The sequence below is a fragment of the Pan paniscus genome, chromosome 1 (assembly GCF_029289425.2).
Source record: "Pan paniscus chromosome 1, NHGRI_mPanPan1-v2.0_pri, whole genome shotgun sequence".
Taxonomy (NCBI): Eukaryota; Metazoa; Chordata; class Mammalia; order Primates; family Hominidae; genus Pan; species Pan paniscus.
The window spans coordinates 107,229,479-107,244,782 of NC_073249.2; the positions used below are offsets into that span (position 1 = coordinate 107,229,479).

A 15,304-nucleotide genomic window follows, 5' to 3' on the forward strand; every position below is an offset into this window, starting at 1 on the left:
GGTCTTGCTCTGTCACCCAGGCTGGCGTGCAGTGTCACAATCATAGCTTATGGTGGCCTTGAACTCCTGGACACAAGTGATCCTCCTGCCTCAGCCTCTCAAAGCACTGGGATTACAGACGTGAGCCACCACACCTAGCAACACTACCTTTTGATATGTTGCAAATATTTTTTCTGAATTGGGCAGGAATCTTTTACACAATTTAATTCCTTACAAGTAGAGAAGTAAGAACATTAACTCTGGAACTGGACTATTGGGTTCAAAACCTGACTGACAACTTTCTATAAAAAAGCTGACACTTTCAGCTATAAAACTCTGGCAAGTTATGTTATTTAACTGGTGTCTGTTACATGTCCACATATGAGAAAAACAGTAACCGCCTCCTGAGGTTTTTGTGAGGACCAAATAATTTTTATTCACATACATCTAGTTCATTTACCTAAAGTGTTCAGAACAATGTTCAGCACATATTAAGCTTGATATAACTGTTACCTATGATGATGACGATGATGATAATAACTGTACAGTCACTGTCTTTCTGAAGTCGTTTGGTGATCAAGAATGTGTTTAGAACTATCTCTTTATTAGACAAAGTCATAAACCAAAAATTTCCAACTTCCTGTACATGTTGAAAGCTTTAAATAAGGATCCTTGGATACAAAATATGGTCCACATGGCTGAAAATTAATTCTATGACACAATATTATTCTAAAGTCATCCTTATTTTGAAAGCCTAAAGATTTTCTTTTATGGCTATAAAAATACCACCAAGCTAGACATTTTAATTCTGTTGAGATATACAAATAGAATTACCACAGCAGCCTACACCTTCTATGATTTCTAAACACTTAAACATCAATGGTTTTGGGAAGATGCTGTTGTCCTTCACAGTTCATTAAAAGTTCAGATGCCTTTTGTAAAAGCCCAACTTTTCTTCTACCTGCTAAATTGTCTTTTCAGAAGTCTTGCCGGATGTTTTCTTTGTTTGCCTCTCCATGTTGCTGCTTAATTTGATAGATTTCATTTTCTAGCTGAACAATAGTCCGTTCAATCTCATAATTCTTACTGACCAGGGATACCCAACTAGAATGGGGGGAAGAAAAGAAAAAAATTACTCAATGTAAAACTTCTCTTAGAAGATTTTATTTTAAATGTATACACATGTTCACCCAGAGCTATAACACTAACCTTCACTTCTTTTTTTTTTTTTTTTTTTGAGACGGAGTCTCGCTCTTGTTGCCCAGGCTGGAGAACAATGGCGCAACCTCAGCTCACTGCAACCTCCGCCTCCCGGGTTCAAGGGATTCTCCGGACTCAGCCTCCCGAGTAGCTGGATTACAGGCACACGCCACCACAGCTGGCTACTTTTTTTGTATTTTTAGTAGAGATGGGGTTTCACCACATTGGCCAGGCTGGTCTCAAACTCCTGACCCCAGGTGATCCACCCACCTCGGCCTCCTAATGTGCTGGGATTACAGGCATGAGCTACCATGCCTGGCCTAACCTTCACTTTCAACTTTCCATTAAAAAAAATCAAGGCACAATTGTGGAAAAGTAGGTAAAGGGTACATGGAATCTCTCTGTATTCTTTTTTTTTTTTTTTTTTTTTTTCCAGAGAAAGGGTCTTGCTCTGTTGCCTAGGCTGAAATGCAGTGGTGTGATCACAGCTCACTGTAGCCTGGAACTCCTGAGCTCAAGCAATCCTCCAACCTCAGCCTCCTGAAGAGCTTAGACTACAGGTGCATGCCATCATGCCTGGCTCATTTAAAAGCATTTTTTTGTAGAGACAGGGTCTCGTTATGTTGCCCAGGCTGGTCTTGAACTCCTGGCTTCAAGCAATCCTCCTACCTTGGCCTACCAAGGCACTAGGATTACAATGTGAGTCACCACACCTGGCTCTCTGTATTATTTCTTACAATTGCATGTGAATCTATAATTATCTAAAAATAAAAGTTTAATAAAAAAGCAAATTAGAAACAGATGAGAGAACTTGCAAACCAGAAGAAAGAGGAAAGAGTGATGAAGATAGTATTTAATTTAATCAACAAAAAGGAAAGAGGCAATAGTTTATTAAATTGAGGAAAAAGCGTGAAAGGGTACCAACGAGACTGATAACACGTACATGGAGATGGTGGAACAAGAATGACTTGAGTAATGAAGGGAGAAAGGGAATGGCCAAGCAAAAAGGAAGAGAGAAATGACACAAATATTCAAGATTATATTGTATAAAGGTATACATGTGTGTATGTAAAAGAACATTTTTAAAAATGCATAAACCTGAGGTACAAAAAAATTATCAAGTATGAAATCTCCCTCCCTACAAGATTTTATAAAATAATTTTTTTCCTTTTTTTTTTTTTTTTAAAGACTAGGTCTTGCTCTGTTGCCCAGGCTGGAGTGCAGTGGTGTGATTATGACTCACTGCAGCTTCAACCTTCCAGGTTAAGCAATCCTCCTGCCTCAGCCTCCAGAGTAGCTGGGACTACAGACATGTGCCACCGTGCCTGGCTATTTTTTTTTTTTTTTCCGTTTAAAAGGAGAATGAAGGTAGAGTTCTATTCAAGGCCAAAAATACTAGACTAAAAACAGGGTATTCTAAGACCAGAATCCTTTAGCAATGGTTCAATTTAGCAAAGGATCCTTCACCAATGGTTCAATTCTCGTTTATAGTTCTCTTTAACACCTTATAAAGAGGCAGAGACGGGGAAGGGTGAATTCAGAAAATAGCATTTCTTTGTTACCTGTGGCATCCCATTTGAATGCTATTTGAATCATATTATTGAATCGACCTTAGAAAGGGCTAAACAATTTAAAAGATGATGGAATTATAGATACTCACTTTGACTCCATTTCTCTCAATTTAGATCCAGCTGTGAGTTGCATGTTCTTTCTCTGCCAGTTTAAATCTTGAATATGTTTTCTGTAAAAAATTATTTATACAACCCAATTACATTTTAATGTAAGACCTAAATCAACAGAAAACTCTATAACACAAGAGAATATCTTAATCCCATGAGAACAATATTATGTACAGTTATAGGCTAACTGTAGAAATTACCTTTCTTCTAATTATTTTTTGATAACAAGTTTCATAAAACATGCTCATTGTGAGAAATCACACACACACACACACACACACACACAAGCACACACAGATTACAAGTCTCAAGTCCCCCCTCTCATGCATGTCTCCTTTTTCCTGATAACTCCTGTTGAGTTTTTGCTGGGTGTCCTTCCAGGCTTTCCTATATGTGTGTGTAGAAATTGGTTTTAAAAATCAGATTATATGTGTTATTCTGCAACTTTTCCCACTCTAAAAGTGCCTTTCTGTTTGCAGACTTGCAAGCTGCAAGTGGCAGAGATGTTTTCAGACCTCAGGCCTATTTCTCCTCTACTTAGGTAGGGCAAACCCAGTGTCAGATGTTGAACAAAGAGAGTGGATCAATTGTTTACTTTCATCTGGCTGCAGTCTCTTTGCTTTCTTTTTCCTCCTATTTTCTATTTATTAAAGGTTCACTTAAACTTCATTCTGTAATAGGAAAAAACAATTTACCTTAACTTCTGAAGTTCCTTCTGTGCGTGTTCAATCATATGAACTAGATTTCTGAAGGAAAAGAGGAAAATCAGATTAAAATACATTAAAATAGTACCAATTAAAAGTGAACTTTTTCAAGTTTTTCTGCCAAAAATCGTATTTATGGAGCTCTGTGCCAAGAACTATGTTGGACACTCCATAATCGAGGACTGTCACCCATGCTGGAATGCAGTGGTGTGATCATGGCTCACTGCAGCCTTCACCTCCCATGATCAAGTAATCTTCCTGCCTCAGCCTCCCAAGGAGCTGCAATCCTCCCACCTTGGCCTCCCAAACTGCTGGGATTACCATGCCCTGCCTGATACTTGGAGTACTTAGGTTACTTTTTTTTTTTTTTTGAGACAGTCTCGTTCTGTTGCCCAGGCTGGAGCGAAGTGGTGAGATCTCAGCTCACTGCAGCCTCTGCTTCCTGGTTCAAGAGATTCTCCTGCCTCAGCCTCCCAAGTAGCTGGGATTATAGGCATGTACTGCCATGCCTTGCTAATTTTTGTATTTTTTTTTTTAGTAGAGATGGGGTTTCACTATGTCGGCCAGGCTGGTCTCGAACTCCTGACCTCAAGTGATCCATCTGCCTCGGCCTCCCAAAGTGCTGAGATAACAGGCGTGAGCCACTGTACCCGGCTTTTTTTTGCGGAGGGGAGGGACAGAGTCTTGCTCTCCTGTTGCTCAAGCTGGAGTGTAGTGGTGCAATCATGGCAGCCTCAACCTCCTGGGCTCAATTGATCCTCCCACTTCAGGCCTTCAAAGTAGCTTGGATTACAGGCATAAGCCACCATGCCCGGCTAATTTTCATTACTTTTTTGTAGAGACAGGGTTTCACCACGTTGTCCAGGCTGGTCTTGAACTCCTGGGCTCAAGCAATCTCCCCACCTCAGCCTCCAAAGTGTTGGAATTACATGTGTGAGCCACACGGCCTTTTGTCACTTCTTAAACTGTCATGACTTCTTGTCATAGAAAAGATGGAATATATCTGAGTACCCACTTATTTTATTTCTCAACCCCCTTTTATCTCTATATTTCTGCATATACATTCATCTTGTCATTCTCTCCTGTCTACTGCTAACTAGAGAGAGGTGAGAAAAAGAAAACTGTTGTAGAATGAGATATCAGTCCATATTTGCATGTAACATATGCATAGCAAAATAAAAAATAGATACCAGTCCAGGTCAGCTGTAACTAGCACAGGGGAAAAGTTCAATAATACAGAGTACCATATAATTATTTTAGAGAAGTAATAAAACAGATTTTAATCTCTTTTTTAAGTTTAAATAACAACTTTATTAAGATATAATTCCACATCATATCAATTTCCTCTTAAGGCAGTGGATCAATCACCTACAGGGTCCATTTTTACCACATCTGGCCCTAATGTGTTCTTGCTCTAAATCTAATATTGTTTCCTGGCTTTTGTGACTCAAATTTTCTGTTGCTCACCTGAGTTATTCTCCTACCTCTACTGACTGGTTTCCTTGCATTAGCTGCAATTCTCTCAAGATTCAGTCTTTAAACAGCTGTGCCTCTCTAGGCTTTCCCTCAGGTCATCCCCCTTTCCTTGACTTCGACAATCACTCCATGCTGAGCACTATTGATTTTAGTGCTCTATTCCAGACTTCTGACCACTAACAGGGAGCTTTCCTTTGAATTGGCTCTCCCTGAAAGTTCAGTTTGTCTTCTCCCTTCTCCCACCCTTCCTCTTAAATATACTTTGATAAAATATAGTACATCTCCTCTGGAGAAGTGTCCACTGAATTTGGAGGAGATAAAATATGCTCAGGGGAATGTGAAGCACTATAGAGCACTTTGTGATTAAATGGAAAACAAGTGATGTGCACAATAATTCTGTGTATAGTTACTCAGAAGAAGGAGACAATACTAGAAGCAGAATTTCAATCAGGGAAGAAGACAAGTAAGCAAACTAGAGCTGAGCCCTAAACAAGCTGAATTTGGGTATAACAGGTAAAGACAAGGGCAAGTAAAGGCCCAGAGGCAGGATTTGCAATAATCACCAGAGAAAGGACTAGTTTGGGTTGAGTTAAGTCTACAGTTGAGGTAGCAAGGAAAAGCCCTTGAATACCATGTTAAAAAGCCTGGCCCAGCCAGGTGCTCACACCTGTAATCCCAGCACTTTGAGAGGTTGATGCTGGAGGATCACTTGAGGCCAGGAGCTCAGGACCAGCCTGGCCAACATGGTGAAACCCCGTCTCCACAAAAAATACAAAAATTAGCCAGGCGTGATGGTGTCTATAATCCCACCTACTCTGGAGGCTGAGGCAGAAGAGTTGCTTGAACCTGGGAGGGTTGCAGTGAGCTGAGATTGTGGCACTGCAATCTAGCTTGGGCGACAGAGCAAGATTCTGTCCCGCCCCCCACCCCTACCTCCAAAAAAAAAAAAAAAAAAAAACTTGGCCTCTACCTTGCAGGTAATAGGGAATTATTAAAGGTTTTCAGGTAAGTTGACAGCAGTGTGCTTTTCAATGTCATATTTTTTCCTCTGCATCTATGCTCTCCATTCTTGGAATGTTTTCCTTGTTTCCTTCTAAACATCCCAATTTCACCTTTCTTCAACAACCTTCAACTTAATGCCACATCTTTTTTTTTCTTTTTTTGAAACAGACTACAAGTGTGTACCACCATACCTGGCTATTTTTTTTATTGTTTTCTATAGAGACAGGGTTTCACTACGTTGCCCAGGCTGGTCTCAAACTCTTGGCCTTAAGTGATCCTCCTGTCTCAGCCTCCCAAAGCACTAGGATTACAAGCGTGAACCACCACGCCTGGCAATGCCCCATCTCTTAACGCTTAGTTTACAGACCACAGCACACAATGTAGCACTTGCCCCCATATTGCCAAAAATGGACTATTGGTTACTTGGCATAAAACTTATTATCTCTTCCATTAGATAAAGCTTCTTGAGAAGAATCACATTTTTCCATTTTGTGAAACAGATTTATTGATGTCGCTTACATTTCTTAATCACCCTAATCCCATTCTTTCTTCTTTTTCCCCCCTTGCAATATATAGATATATAAAAGAAAGTTAGTTGTTGGCTTTGTAGAGTTTCCCAAATTCTGGATTTTGTCCACTGGATCATTTTTATGTGGCTACAAATATTAAATGCATAATTCTGAAGATTTGAGAAACAGTATTATCATTTCATGGTTTTGCTTTATTTTATATAGCTATGTTTCAGGAAACATACTCTAACGAAAGTTGTACATACTGTTATGAAGTTCAGTGGCTTTTTTCTCTTAAATTGTGAATAGACACTCAGGAAATTTTAGGGCACAAAGGGGCCATGCAGATAATCTAACCACTGAATTTTGCAAGCAAGGAATCTGAATTCTAGATAGACAATAAATACTAAAGCTAGAGCTAGTTACATGGAACAGAAACAGGATGTCAGTGGCTTGTTTTGACAACAAATACTTGCTCAAATTTATTTGTAATCCCAAAATTACTACTTGTAGTGTTTTGCAGTCATTCATGGACATGTGCACAGTGGTGAAAAATCTGAGCAGCTAAGCATGCACATTTTCAGCTGAGGATGAACAAGGAGGTGCTTTGCCTTCTTGTTTTAGCTCTCATACAGAAATAACCAGAGGATGAAGTTCAAGTTCCAAGTCTGGGATCTGTTAGTGGGGCAGTTTCAAGAAAGTTACTTTACATTTCTCAACTTTGTTTTCTCTTTTATAAAATAAATAAGTCTACCAGGATGAGTTTATTTTAGGATTTAAGATTATAATCTATTTGAGAGATATGTATATGTGTGCACATGAATATGTATATATTTCCCCTAGGAGAAATGGTACAGTATTTGCTAATTCAGTGTTCATAGGACTTAAAGAACATAACCCATGACTAATGAGAATCAACTGTTTAAGCAACGCTTGATAACATTCTATCAAGTGGTGCTCTGCAAATGGGACCTCAGAACTAGTTTTGTTACAATATACAATAAATGTGGTAGTTTGGTTTAGGTCCTGTTAGTACTCTTGAACTTTGAGGTGGGTTTCAAAATAGTGGCCTTTCATATGGGTTGCAATTCTAGAACATAATCCCAAGACAAAGTCTAGCTATATTATTTTTATCGCATTTCCCCTACCCATACTTTGTGGGTTTTTTTTGGTTTGTTTTTTGAGACGGAGTCTCGCTCTGTCACCGTGGCTGGAGTGCAGTGGCACAATCTCAGCTCACTGCAACCTCTGCCTCCCAGGTTCAAGCAATTCTCCTACCGCAGTCTCCTGAGTAGCTGTGACTACAGAAGCGCCACCATGGCCGGCTAATCTTTTTTTTTTTTTTTTAGTAGAGATGCGGTTTTACCATGTTGGCCAGGCTGGTTTCAAACTCCTGACCTCAGGTGATCCACCCGCCTCGGCCTCCTGAAGTGCTGGGATTATAGGTGTAAACCACCGTGCCCGGCTTTTCTTTTTCTTTTCTTTGTTTTTTTTTTTTTTGAGATAGAGTCTCATTCTGTCGCCTAGGCTGGAGTGCAGTGGCAAAATCTTGGCTCACTACAACCTCTGCCTCCCAGGCTGAAGCAATTGTCATGCCTCAGCCTCCAGAGTAGCTGGGATTACAGGCACACATTACCATGCCCAGCTAATTTTTTGTATTTTTTTTTTTGGTAGAAATGGGGTTTCACCATGTTGGCCAGGCTGGTCTCGAACTCCTGACCTCAAGCAATCCACCCACCTCTGCCTCCCAAAGGGCTGGGATTACTGGCATGAGCCACTGCACCCAGCACCTCCCATACTTTTAAAACGTACTAAAACTTTGGGTGAGATGGAAAGAAAAGAGAAAAAACAAAAAAAACAGAAGATGAAGAAAAAGGTTCTTACTCATTGTATACTTTCCAGGCATTACATCCATGCTGTGACATTAGTTCCAGATTCTCAATTCTAACTGCTTGATGCTCTAACTGGGCCATAGAATTGTTTACACATTCTTGCCATGCAGTAATGTCATTTTTTTGACCAGAGGAAGGGGCTGGAAGCTCATATCTGAAATTAAACAACAAAATAAAATAAAACCATCTATACTGCCAAGCCTTTACATCTCTTCTCAGTAGAATGTCCCATGAGTCTCCATATAGTATAAAAACTACAGAAGACTGAGGATGTAAACCTTGCAATAATAAGAAACCGATATATGCTAACAATCAATTTACAAATATGATTTAGCACCATTATGTTCACTTCAATGTGAACTGGTTAAATAAGCAACATTACATTCACATAAAAGATTGTTACATTAGCTATTAAATGTTACTGAAGAATATTTAATAATATTAAGATGTCAGTAATATATTAAGGGGAAAAAGCAGTAGACAAAAAAGTTTGCTACCATTTTTGTAAAATACTCACACCCACCCATCCACTAACATACCCATGCACCGGTAGAGAAAAAAAATGAGAAGCGATATGACTCCTTCTATTCTCTCTTCATACTACCCAGTCAGTCCTTCAACACTGCCTCTCTCTCTCTCTCTCTCTCTCTCTATATATATAGTTTTTTTTTCAAGACTGGGTCTCCCTCTGTCCCCAACGCTGGAGTGCAGTGGCACAATCTCGGCTTGCTGCAACCTCCATCTCCTGGGGGGTGTCAAGCGATCCACCTACCTCAGCTTTCCAAGTAGCTGGGTCCACGGGTGCGTGCCACCACACCCAAGTACGTTTATTATTATTATTATTATTATTATTTATTTTTGGTAGAGATGCGGTTTTGCCATGTTGCCCAGGCTGGTCTCAAACTCCTGGATTCAAGCAATCCACCAGTCTCGGCCTCCCAAAGTGCTGGAATTACAGGTGTGAGCCATCACACCCGGCCAACACTGCCAATATTAGCCAGCAAATACATTCTTCACAAATCTCAGCTCATTACTGAGTTACTACAAACTAAATTTTAATTTCCATTTTAATATTCTTACCGTTTCATACTGAGCAATTCAATTGGTTGTCGAGCAGCCAGTCTTTCAAATTCATTTCTCATTATGTCAGTCTGATGTGTAAATCAGAAAAAAGATTTCTAAGATCATGTTGACAACTGAAATTAACAATCACCAAAGAACAGATTTAAGCTACACTACCCATTATAATGAATTGTTTACCTTTCCCTAATTCTTCTCTGAGTTAAATGCTCTCTAGAATCTGAAGCACACACACACACACTCACTCACTCACTTCACTTTCAGGAAAAGTGGCATGTATTAAGGAGCCCACAGAGAAAAGGATTAATCCTAAACTAGTGGTTCTCAATTCCAGAAGCATATCAGAATCAGTTCGACAGTGCTATGGTTTGAATGTTTGTCCCCTCTGAAATTCATACAGAAACTTAATCCCCAATGTAATAGTATTAAGAGGTGGGGTCTTTAAGAGGTGATTGGGTTATGAAGGCTCAATCCATTCATGGATTAATGAGTTATCACCAGAGTGGGTATGTTATAAAAGCCAGTTTGTCTTTCTCTTGTGTGCCCCTACCTTGCCATGTAATGCCCTGTGCTGCTTCAGGACTGTACACCAAGTCCACACCAGCAAGAAGGCCCTCACCAGATGCAGCCTGTGAACCGTACACTTTCCAGCCTCCAGAAATCCAAGAAATAATTTTTTTTTTTTTTTTTTTTTTGTGAGACGAAGTGTCGCTCTTGTCCCCCAGGCTGGAGCGCAATGGCGCGATCTTGGCTCATCTCTGCCTCCCGGGTTCAAGCGATTCTCTTGCCTCAGCCTCCCGAGTAGCTGGGATGACAGGCATCTGCCACTATGCCTGGCTAATTTTTGTATTTTTAGTAGAGACAGGGTTTCACCATGTTGGCCAGGCTGGTCTCGAACTCCTGACCTCAGGTGATCTGCCTGCCTCAGCCTCCCAAAGTGTCTTTTCTTTATATTCACTATCTTCTCTAGCAATTTTACTGTTCGCAAGTAAATGTAGTATAGCTGTTCCTCTTTAGGGCCAACGTCCTAACCCATTTCCATTCTGCACATTTCCTACCCTGAGGATAAAGAACTGCTTAAAATATTTCTTTGTAGTAATACTTTGGTTATTCCATGTAATTTTAATTTTCTGAGGGTTTCGACTATCTTAACAATTAGACTAAATAAGTATCAAAGGCCTTACAGAAGCCTGCATGAATGTTTAAAAGTTTTTATTAGGCCGGGTGAGGTGGCTCACGCCTGTAATCCCAGCACTTCGGGAGGCCGAGGTGGGTGGATCACGAGGTCAAGAGATCAAGACCATCCTGGCCAACAAGTTGAAACCTCATCTCTACTAAAAATACAAAAATTAGCCGGGCGTGATGGCACACGCCTGTAATCCCAGCTACTCGGAGGCTGAGGCAGGAGAATCACTTGAACCTGGGAGGTGGAGGTTGCAGTGAGCTGAGATCACACCACTGCACTCCAGCCTGGCAACAGAGTGAGACTCCATCTCAAAAAAAAAAAACAAAAAAACAAAAAAACAAAAAACAAAAAACAAAAAATTTCGTATTAAGCATTTCTTTCTGCAGAAAGTATTTTGCAAGGGCTACTGCTAAATTACACACAATCTTAAGAAAATGTAGTTACCTAGTTTCCTGCAAAAAAAAAAAAAAACCAGGGCATTCTAGCTAGAAAATTCTGCAGTGACAGACAAGGAGTAACAGCCAATTAAACAAGAGGTAGTATAAAAATGCAGTATAAGTAGTCTTGAGCCATGTAGCATAGGAGGAACCCTTAACTAACTCACATGCTCAGTAAGTGATAAATCTGGAATTTTAGCTCATCTCTCTCCAAAGACTAAGCCAGTGTTCATGGAGCGGCGGGGGCAAGCCCTGCTCATGGAGTAGTCTCATCTTAGCTTTGAGAGGCCTTCCTCAACTACCCAACCTGGAGTCGCCCAGTCACTTTATCACTATCATTCTCTGTGCAGCATTTATCAACAATTTTTCTGATCTATTTATTGTCTGTCTCAACACTCTAGATTTTAAGGTTCATGAGTATGGACCCTGCCGATACTGTTCTCCAATACCCAGAATGGAACAGACCTTCGTAAATAGTTGTTAAATGAATTAATGAAAGAGTAATTTCAGAGGCAGTTTGAAGAACGGTTAAGGTCTTAGTCAATTAGCCTCTCTAAGCTGCAGTTTTCCCAGCTAAAAAATGGGGATAGCAAACATAGTTATATAGTTTATAGAGCTGTTATGTGCACCAAGTAAGACAATGAATCCAGTAAATATTACCAACTATTACTAAGAAAGGATGCCAGGTGTGGTGGCTCACACCTGTAATCTCAGCACTTTGGGAGGCCGAGGCAGGTGATTCACTTGAGGTCAGGAGTTCGAGACCAGCCTGGCCACAATGGTGAAACCACGTTTCTACTAAAAATACAAAAATTAGTTGGGCATGGTAGTGCGTGCCTGTAATCCCAACTACTTGGGAGGCTGAGGCAGGAGAATGGCTTGAACCCAGGAGGCAGAGGTTGCAGTGAGCCGAGGAGTTGCACTCCAGCCTGGGCACCAGAGCAAGACTCTGTCTCAAAAAAAGAAAGGATTAAATAATCAGTAAACTAATTACAGGAGAATCACTTGAACCTGGGAGTTTACTAATTAAATAATCAGTAAACTAATTACAAAGGTATTTAAGAGAGAAGGAAAAAAACTGGCAAAAGTATTTTAAAAAGTCTGTGATTGAATGCAGTTATCTGAAACCTTCAGAAATCAGTCCAATAAGGAAGCATTACTGTACTTAGTTCTTAATGTGGTTAACATCTACACCTAGGTACAAATATTTAGAAAAAGCATAGGAAAACACGTTCATAGGAACATACGTCTTCTACTTAAAACTCAGCCAAGGCTGGGCATGGTGGCTTACACCTGTATCCCAACACTTTGGGAGGCTGAGGTGGGTGGATCACTTGAGGCCAGGAGTTCAAGACCAGCCTGGCCAACATGGTAAAATCCCGTCTCTACTGAAAATACAAAAATTACCCAGGCATGGTGGCAGGCACCTGCAATCCCAGCTACTCGGGAGGCTGAGGCAGGAGAATCACTTGAGCCCGGAAGGTGGAGGTTGCAGTGAGCAGAGATGGCACCACTGCACTCCAGCCTAGGTGACGTAATGAGACTCCGTCTCAAACAAAAACAACAACAAACTTAACAATTTTTTCATGTTACTTTAATGTAAATAATATCTTTTTTTTCCCCCCCTTTGAGACAGGGTCTCACTCTATTGCCAGGCTGGAGTGCAATGGCATTATCATGGCTCACTGTAGCAGTCTTGAACTCCCAGGCTCAAGTGATCCTCCCACCTTGGCCTCCTGAGTAGCTGGGACTACAGGTGCATGCCATCATGCCTGGCTAACTTTTTAATTTTTCTTTTGTAGAGAAAGGGTCTCACTATGTTGCCCAGGCTGGTCTCAAGTGATCCTCACACCTCAGCCTCCTAAAGTGCTGGGATTAAAGGTGTGAGCCACCACACCCAGCTAAATACTGGGTGTATACTTTAAATAATACAATCCTTTCATAAATAAACGATTAGGTATAATGGGAAAAAAAATCCTCCAAGCTGTACATACTGAAATACTTGAATCCAATAATTTAGAAATGATATCTTACATTTCATTTAGCTAACTAGACCCTAACTAGAATCCTGGGTGTACTTCAAGGTTATACATTTAAAATAGTATCTTACTCAATGTGTGGAGTATAACAGCATCTGACTCCTTAGGCAATCACGGACACTCCCTTCTCTAATCCTCTTGTCCTTATACATACCCTCCGCTATAGGTCCTTTACATATTATTACACATTTATACATACTATTGTAAACTTTTTGTTTTATATATCTAGCTCCTCACTGTATTGTATTTTTCTGTATTCAGAAACCCTATCTTTTTTGGAGAGGATGTTTGTCTTAAATAAAGAAAAGAAAAATTAAAAGAAAACAAAATATATTTTAAAAAAACCCCATATATCTCTATGATCTCAGAATCTAGAATGGCACCTAGCACTTGTAAAGTATTCATATCAGTGAAAATTCTTGCCTACATTAATCAGAAATGTGTTAATAAAAACATCGGATAGATTACAGAAAAAAGGAGAAGGCTGAGAAAAAAGTAGTATACACCTGGATATGGTTTGTCCTTTCAGTCGTATCACATACATTTGGTAAATAACTAGACTTTAATATGCCACTCTCCAGTGGTTCTAAAGAGCTTAGGTAATTAGGCTTATACATATTAAAAAACCCTAGATCACTTGCTGTAGAGTGAATCTTGGCAGGACAGGGTCCCTTTGAGAATTTACGCATGGATCCTATCTCAAAGAATGGTAGCCACAAATTTTTGCATTAAGTGAGTTGTGGAGCCCCAGAAAGTCTTCCTATGGATCTTAGAATAAGAACTTCGGAGAAGACTTATCTATCTAGTTGTTTTCAATAGACTGACACCTATACAGTAGGTAAGTAGTAGCTATGCAGGCAATGGTTAAAACTGGAATTTAAAGCTCTCAATCCAAAATAAAGGTTCACAGGAATTCTCGTTCACACCTGGGCTCAAGACATACTTACTTCAAAGGCAGAATAATCCGGGGCTGTCAGGTAGCTCAGGTAGTTCTTAGTAGGTCGGTATCTGCGAGTTTCCTCCTCCACCAGCGCTGCAGCCTAAGAAAGAGAATAGGGACCAGGGTAGAAGTGACAAATTGTAACGTTTCTTTCAGTACCGAGCCAGCTAGCAGTGAGTCAGCTACAAAGACACCCCGCACTCACCGCTTCCCGCACACCAGGGGCTTCATAACCTTGATCAAAATACGGCAGCGCATCCACCACAACCTCTCCAGCCACCAAACCTGTGCCCGCCATTCTGAGGACCTCAGGTTTGCCTGCGTCTTCTGCGTCTGCGTAAACTCAGTTATATTTAATTACGCCGGCGCCTGACACTGATGTAATTACGTTCCCTCCGTATTGACGTTAGTGCATGCTCAGTTGCTAATTTTGAAGGCGGGTCCGCCCGGTATCTAGAAATTGCCGGGCTGGTTTGTTTTGGGCGGACGTGACGTAACGTCTTGGCTTGTCTGCGTCGCGAAAGGCCTCAATTTCCTGTCCTCTGCTTACTGCCCTTTTTTTTTGCCTGCGAATGGCGGCGATTTGAAGTTGGGGCTTTTCGTTTCCTCCAAAACATTGATATCTGGAAGGGGAGCCCCTTAACACTTTTGGAGGGAACTGGCTGCAGCATTTGGCGGGGAGAGATAAACTGGTTTCCCACCTCTGCTTACTCCCACCTTCTCCCCTTAATCTTCTCTTCCTCTGTGCGAGACTTTTTTCCTTTTTTATTGTAGACACAGGGTCTTTGTTCTGCTGCCCAGGTTGGAGTGCAGTGGCGTGATCATAGCTCACTGCAGCCTCAACCCCCCGGGCCCAAGCGATCCTTCCACCTCAGCCTCCCTAGTAGCTGGGCCTAGAGGTGCACATCACCATGCCTGGCTAATTTTTAATTTTTTTTGTAGAGATGGAGCCTTTCTATGTTGCCAAGCCTAGCCTCGAACTCCTGGCCTCCCAAAATGTGGGGAATACAGGCGTGAGCCGCTGCACCCCAGGTCATTCCTCTTTTACTTCCTTGCTGTACCCCAACTATCCTACCCCCTTGGCGCCCTTAAAACCTTTGCATTGGATAAGTACATTTTTTAAAGAGACTCTAGAATTGGGCGCCAGTCTCCAATTAAAATTGTGAAGCTTTATGGTCTGC

General features: G+C 40.9%; 1 protein-coding gene across 1 annotated transcript; it reads right to left on the reverse strand.

Moving 5' to 3' along the window:
* Positions 1-389: 389 nt before the first annotated feature.
* BCAS2 (BCAS2 pre-mRNA processing factor) lies at positions 390-14,593 on the reverse strand. The gene is made up of 7 exons (XM_003805648.5): positions 14,329-14,593; positions 14,131-14,223; positions 9,522-9,592; positions 8,434-8,595; positions 3,554-3,604; positions 2,840-2,920; positions 390-1,083 (listed from the first exon to the last, which is right to left on the reverse strand). Exons 1-7 carry the CDS (start codon positions 14,419-14,421, stop codon positions 957-959), a joined length of 678 nt encoding a protein of 225 aa, XP_003805696.1. The 5' UTR covers positions 14,422-14,593; the 3' UTR covers positions 390-956.
* Positions 14,594-15,304: the final 711 nt, after the last annotated feature.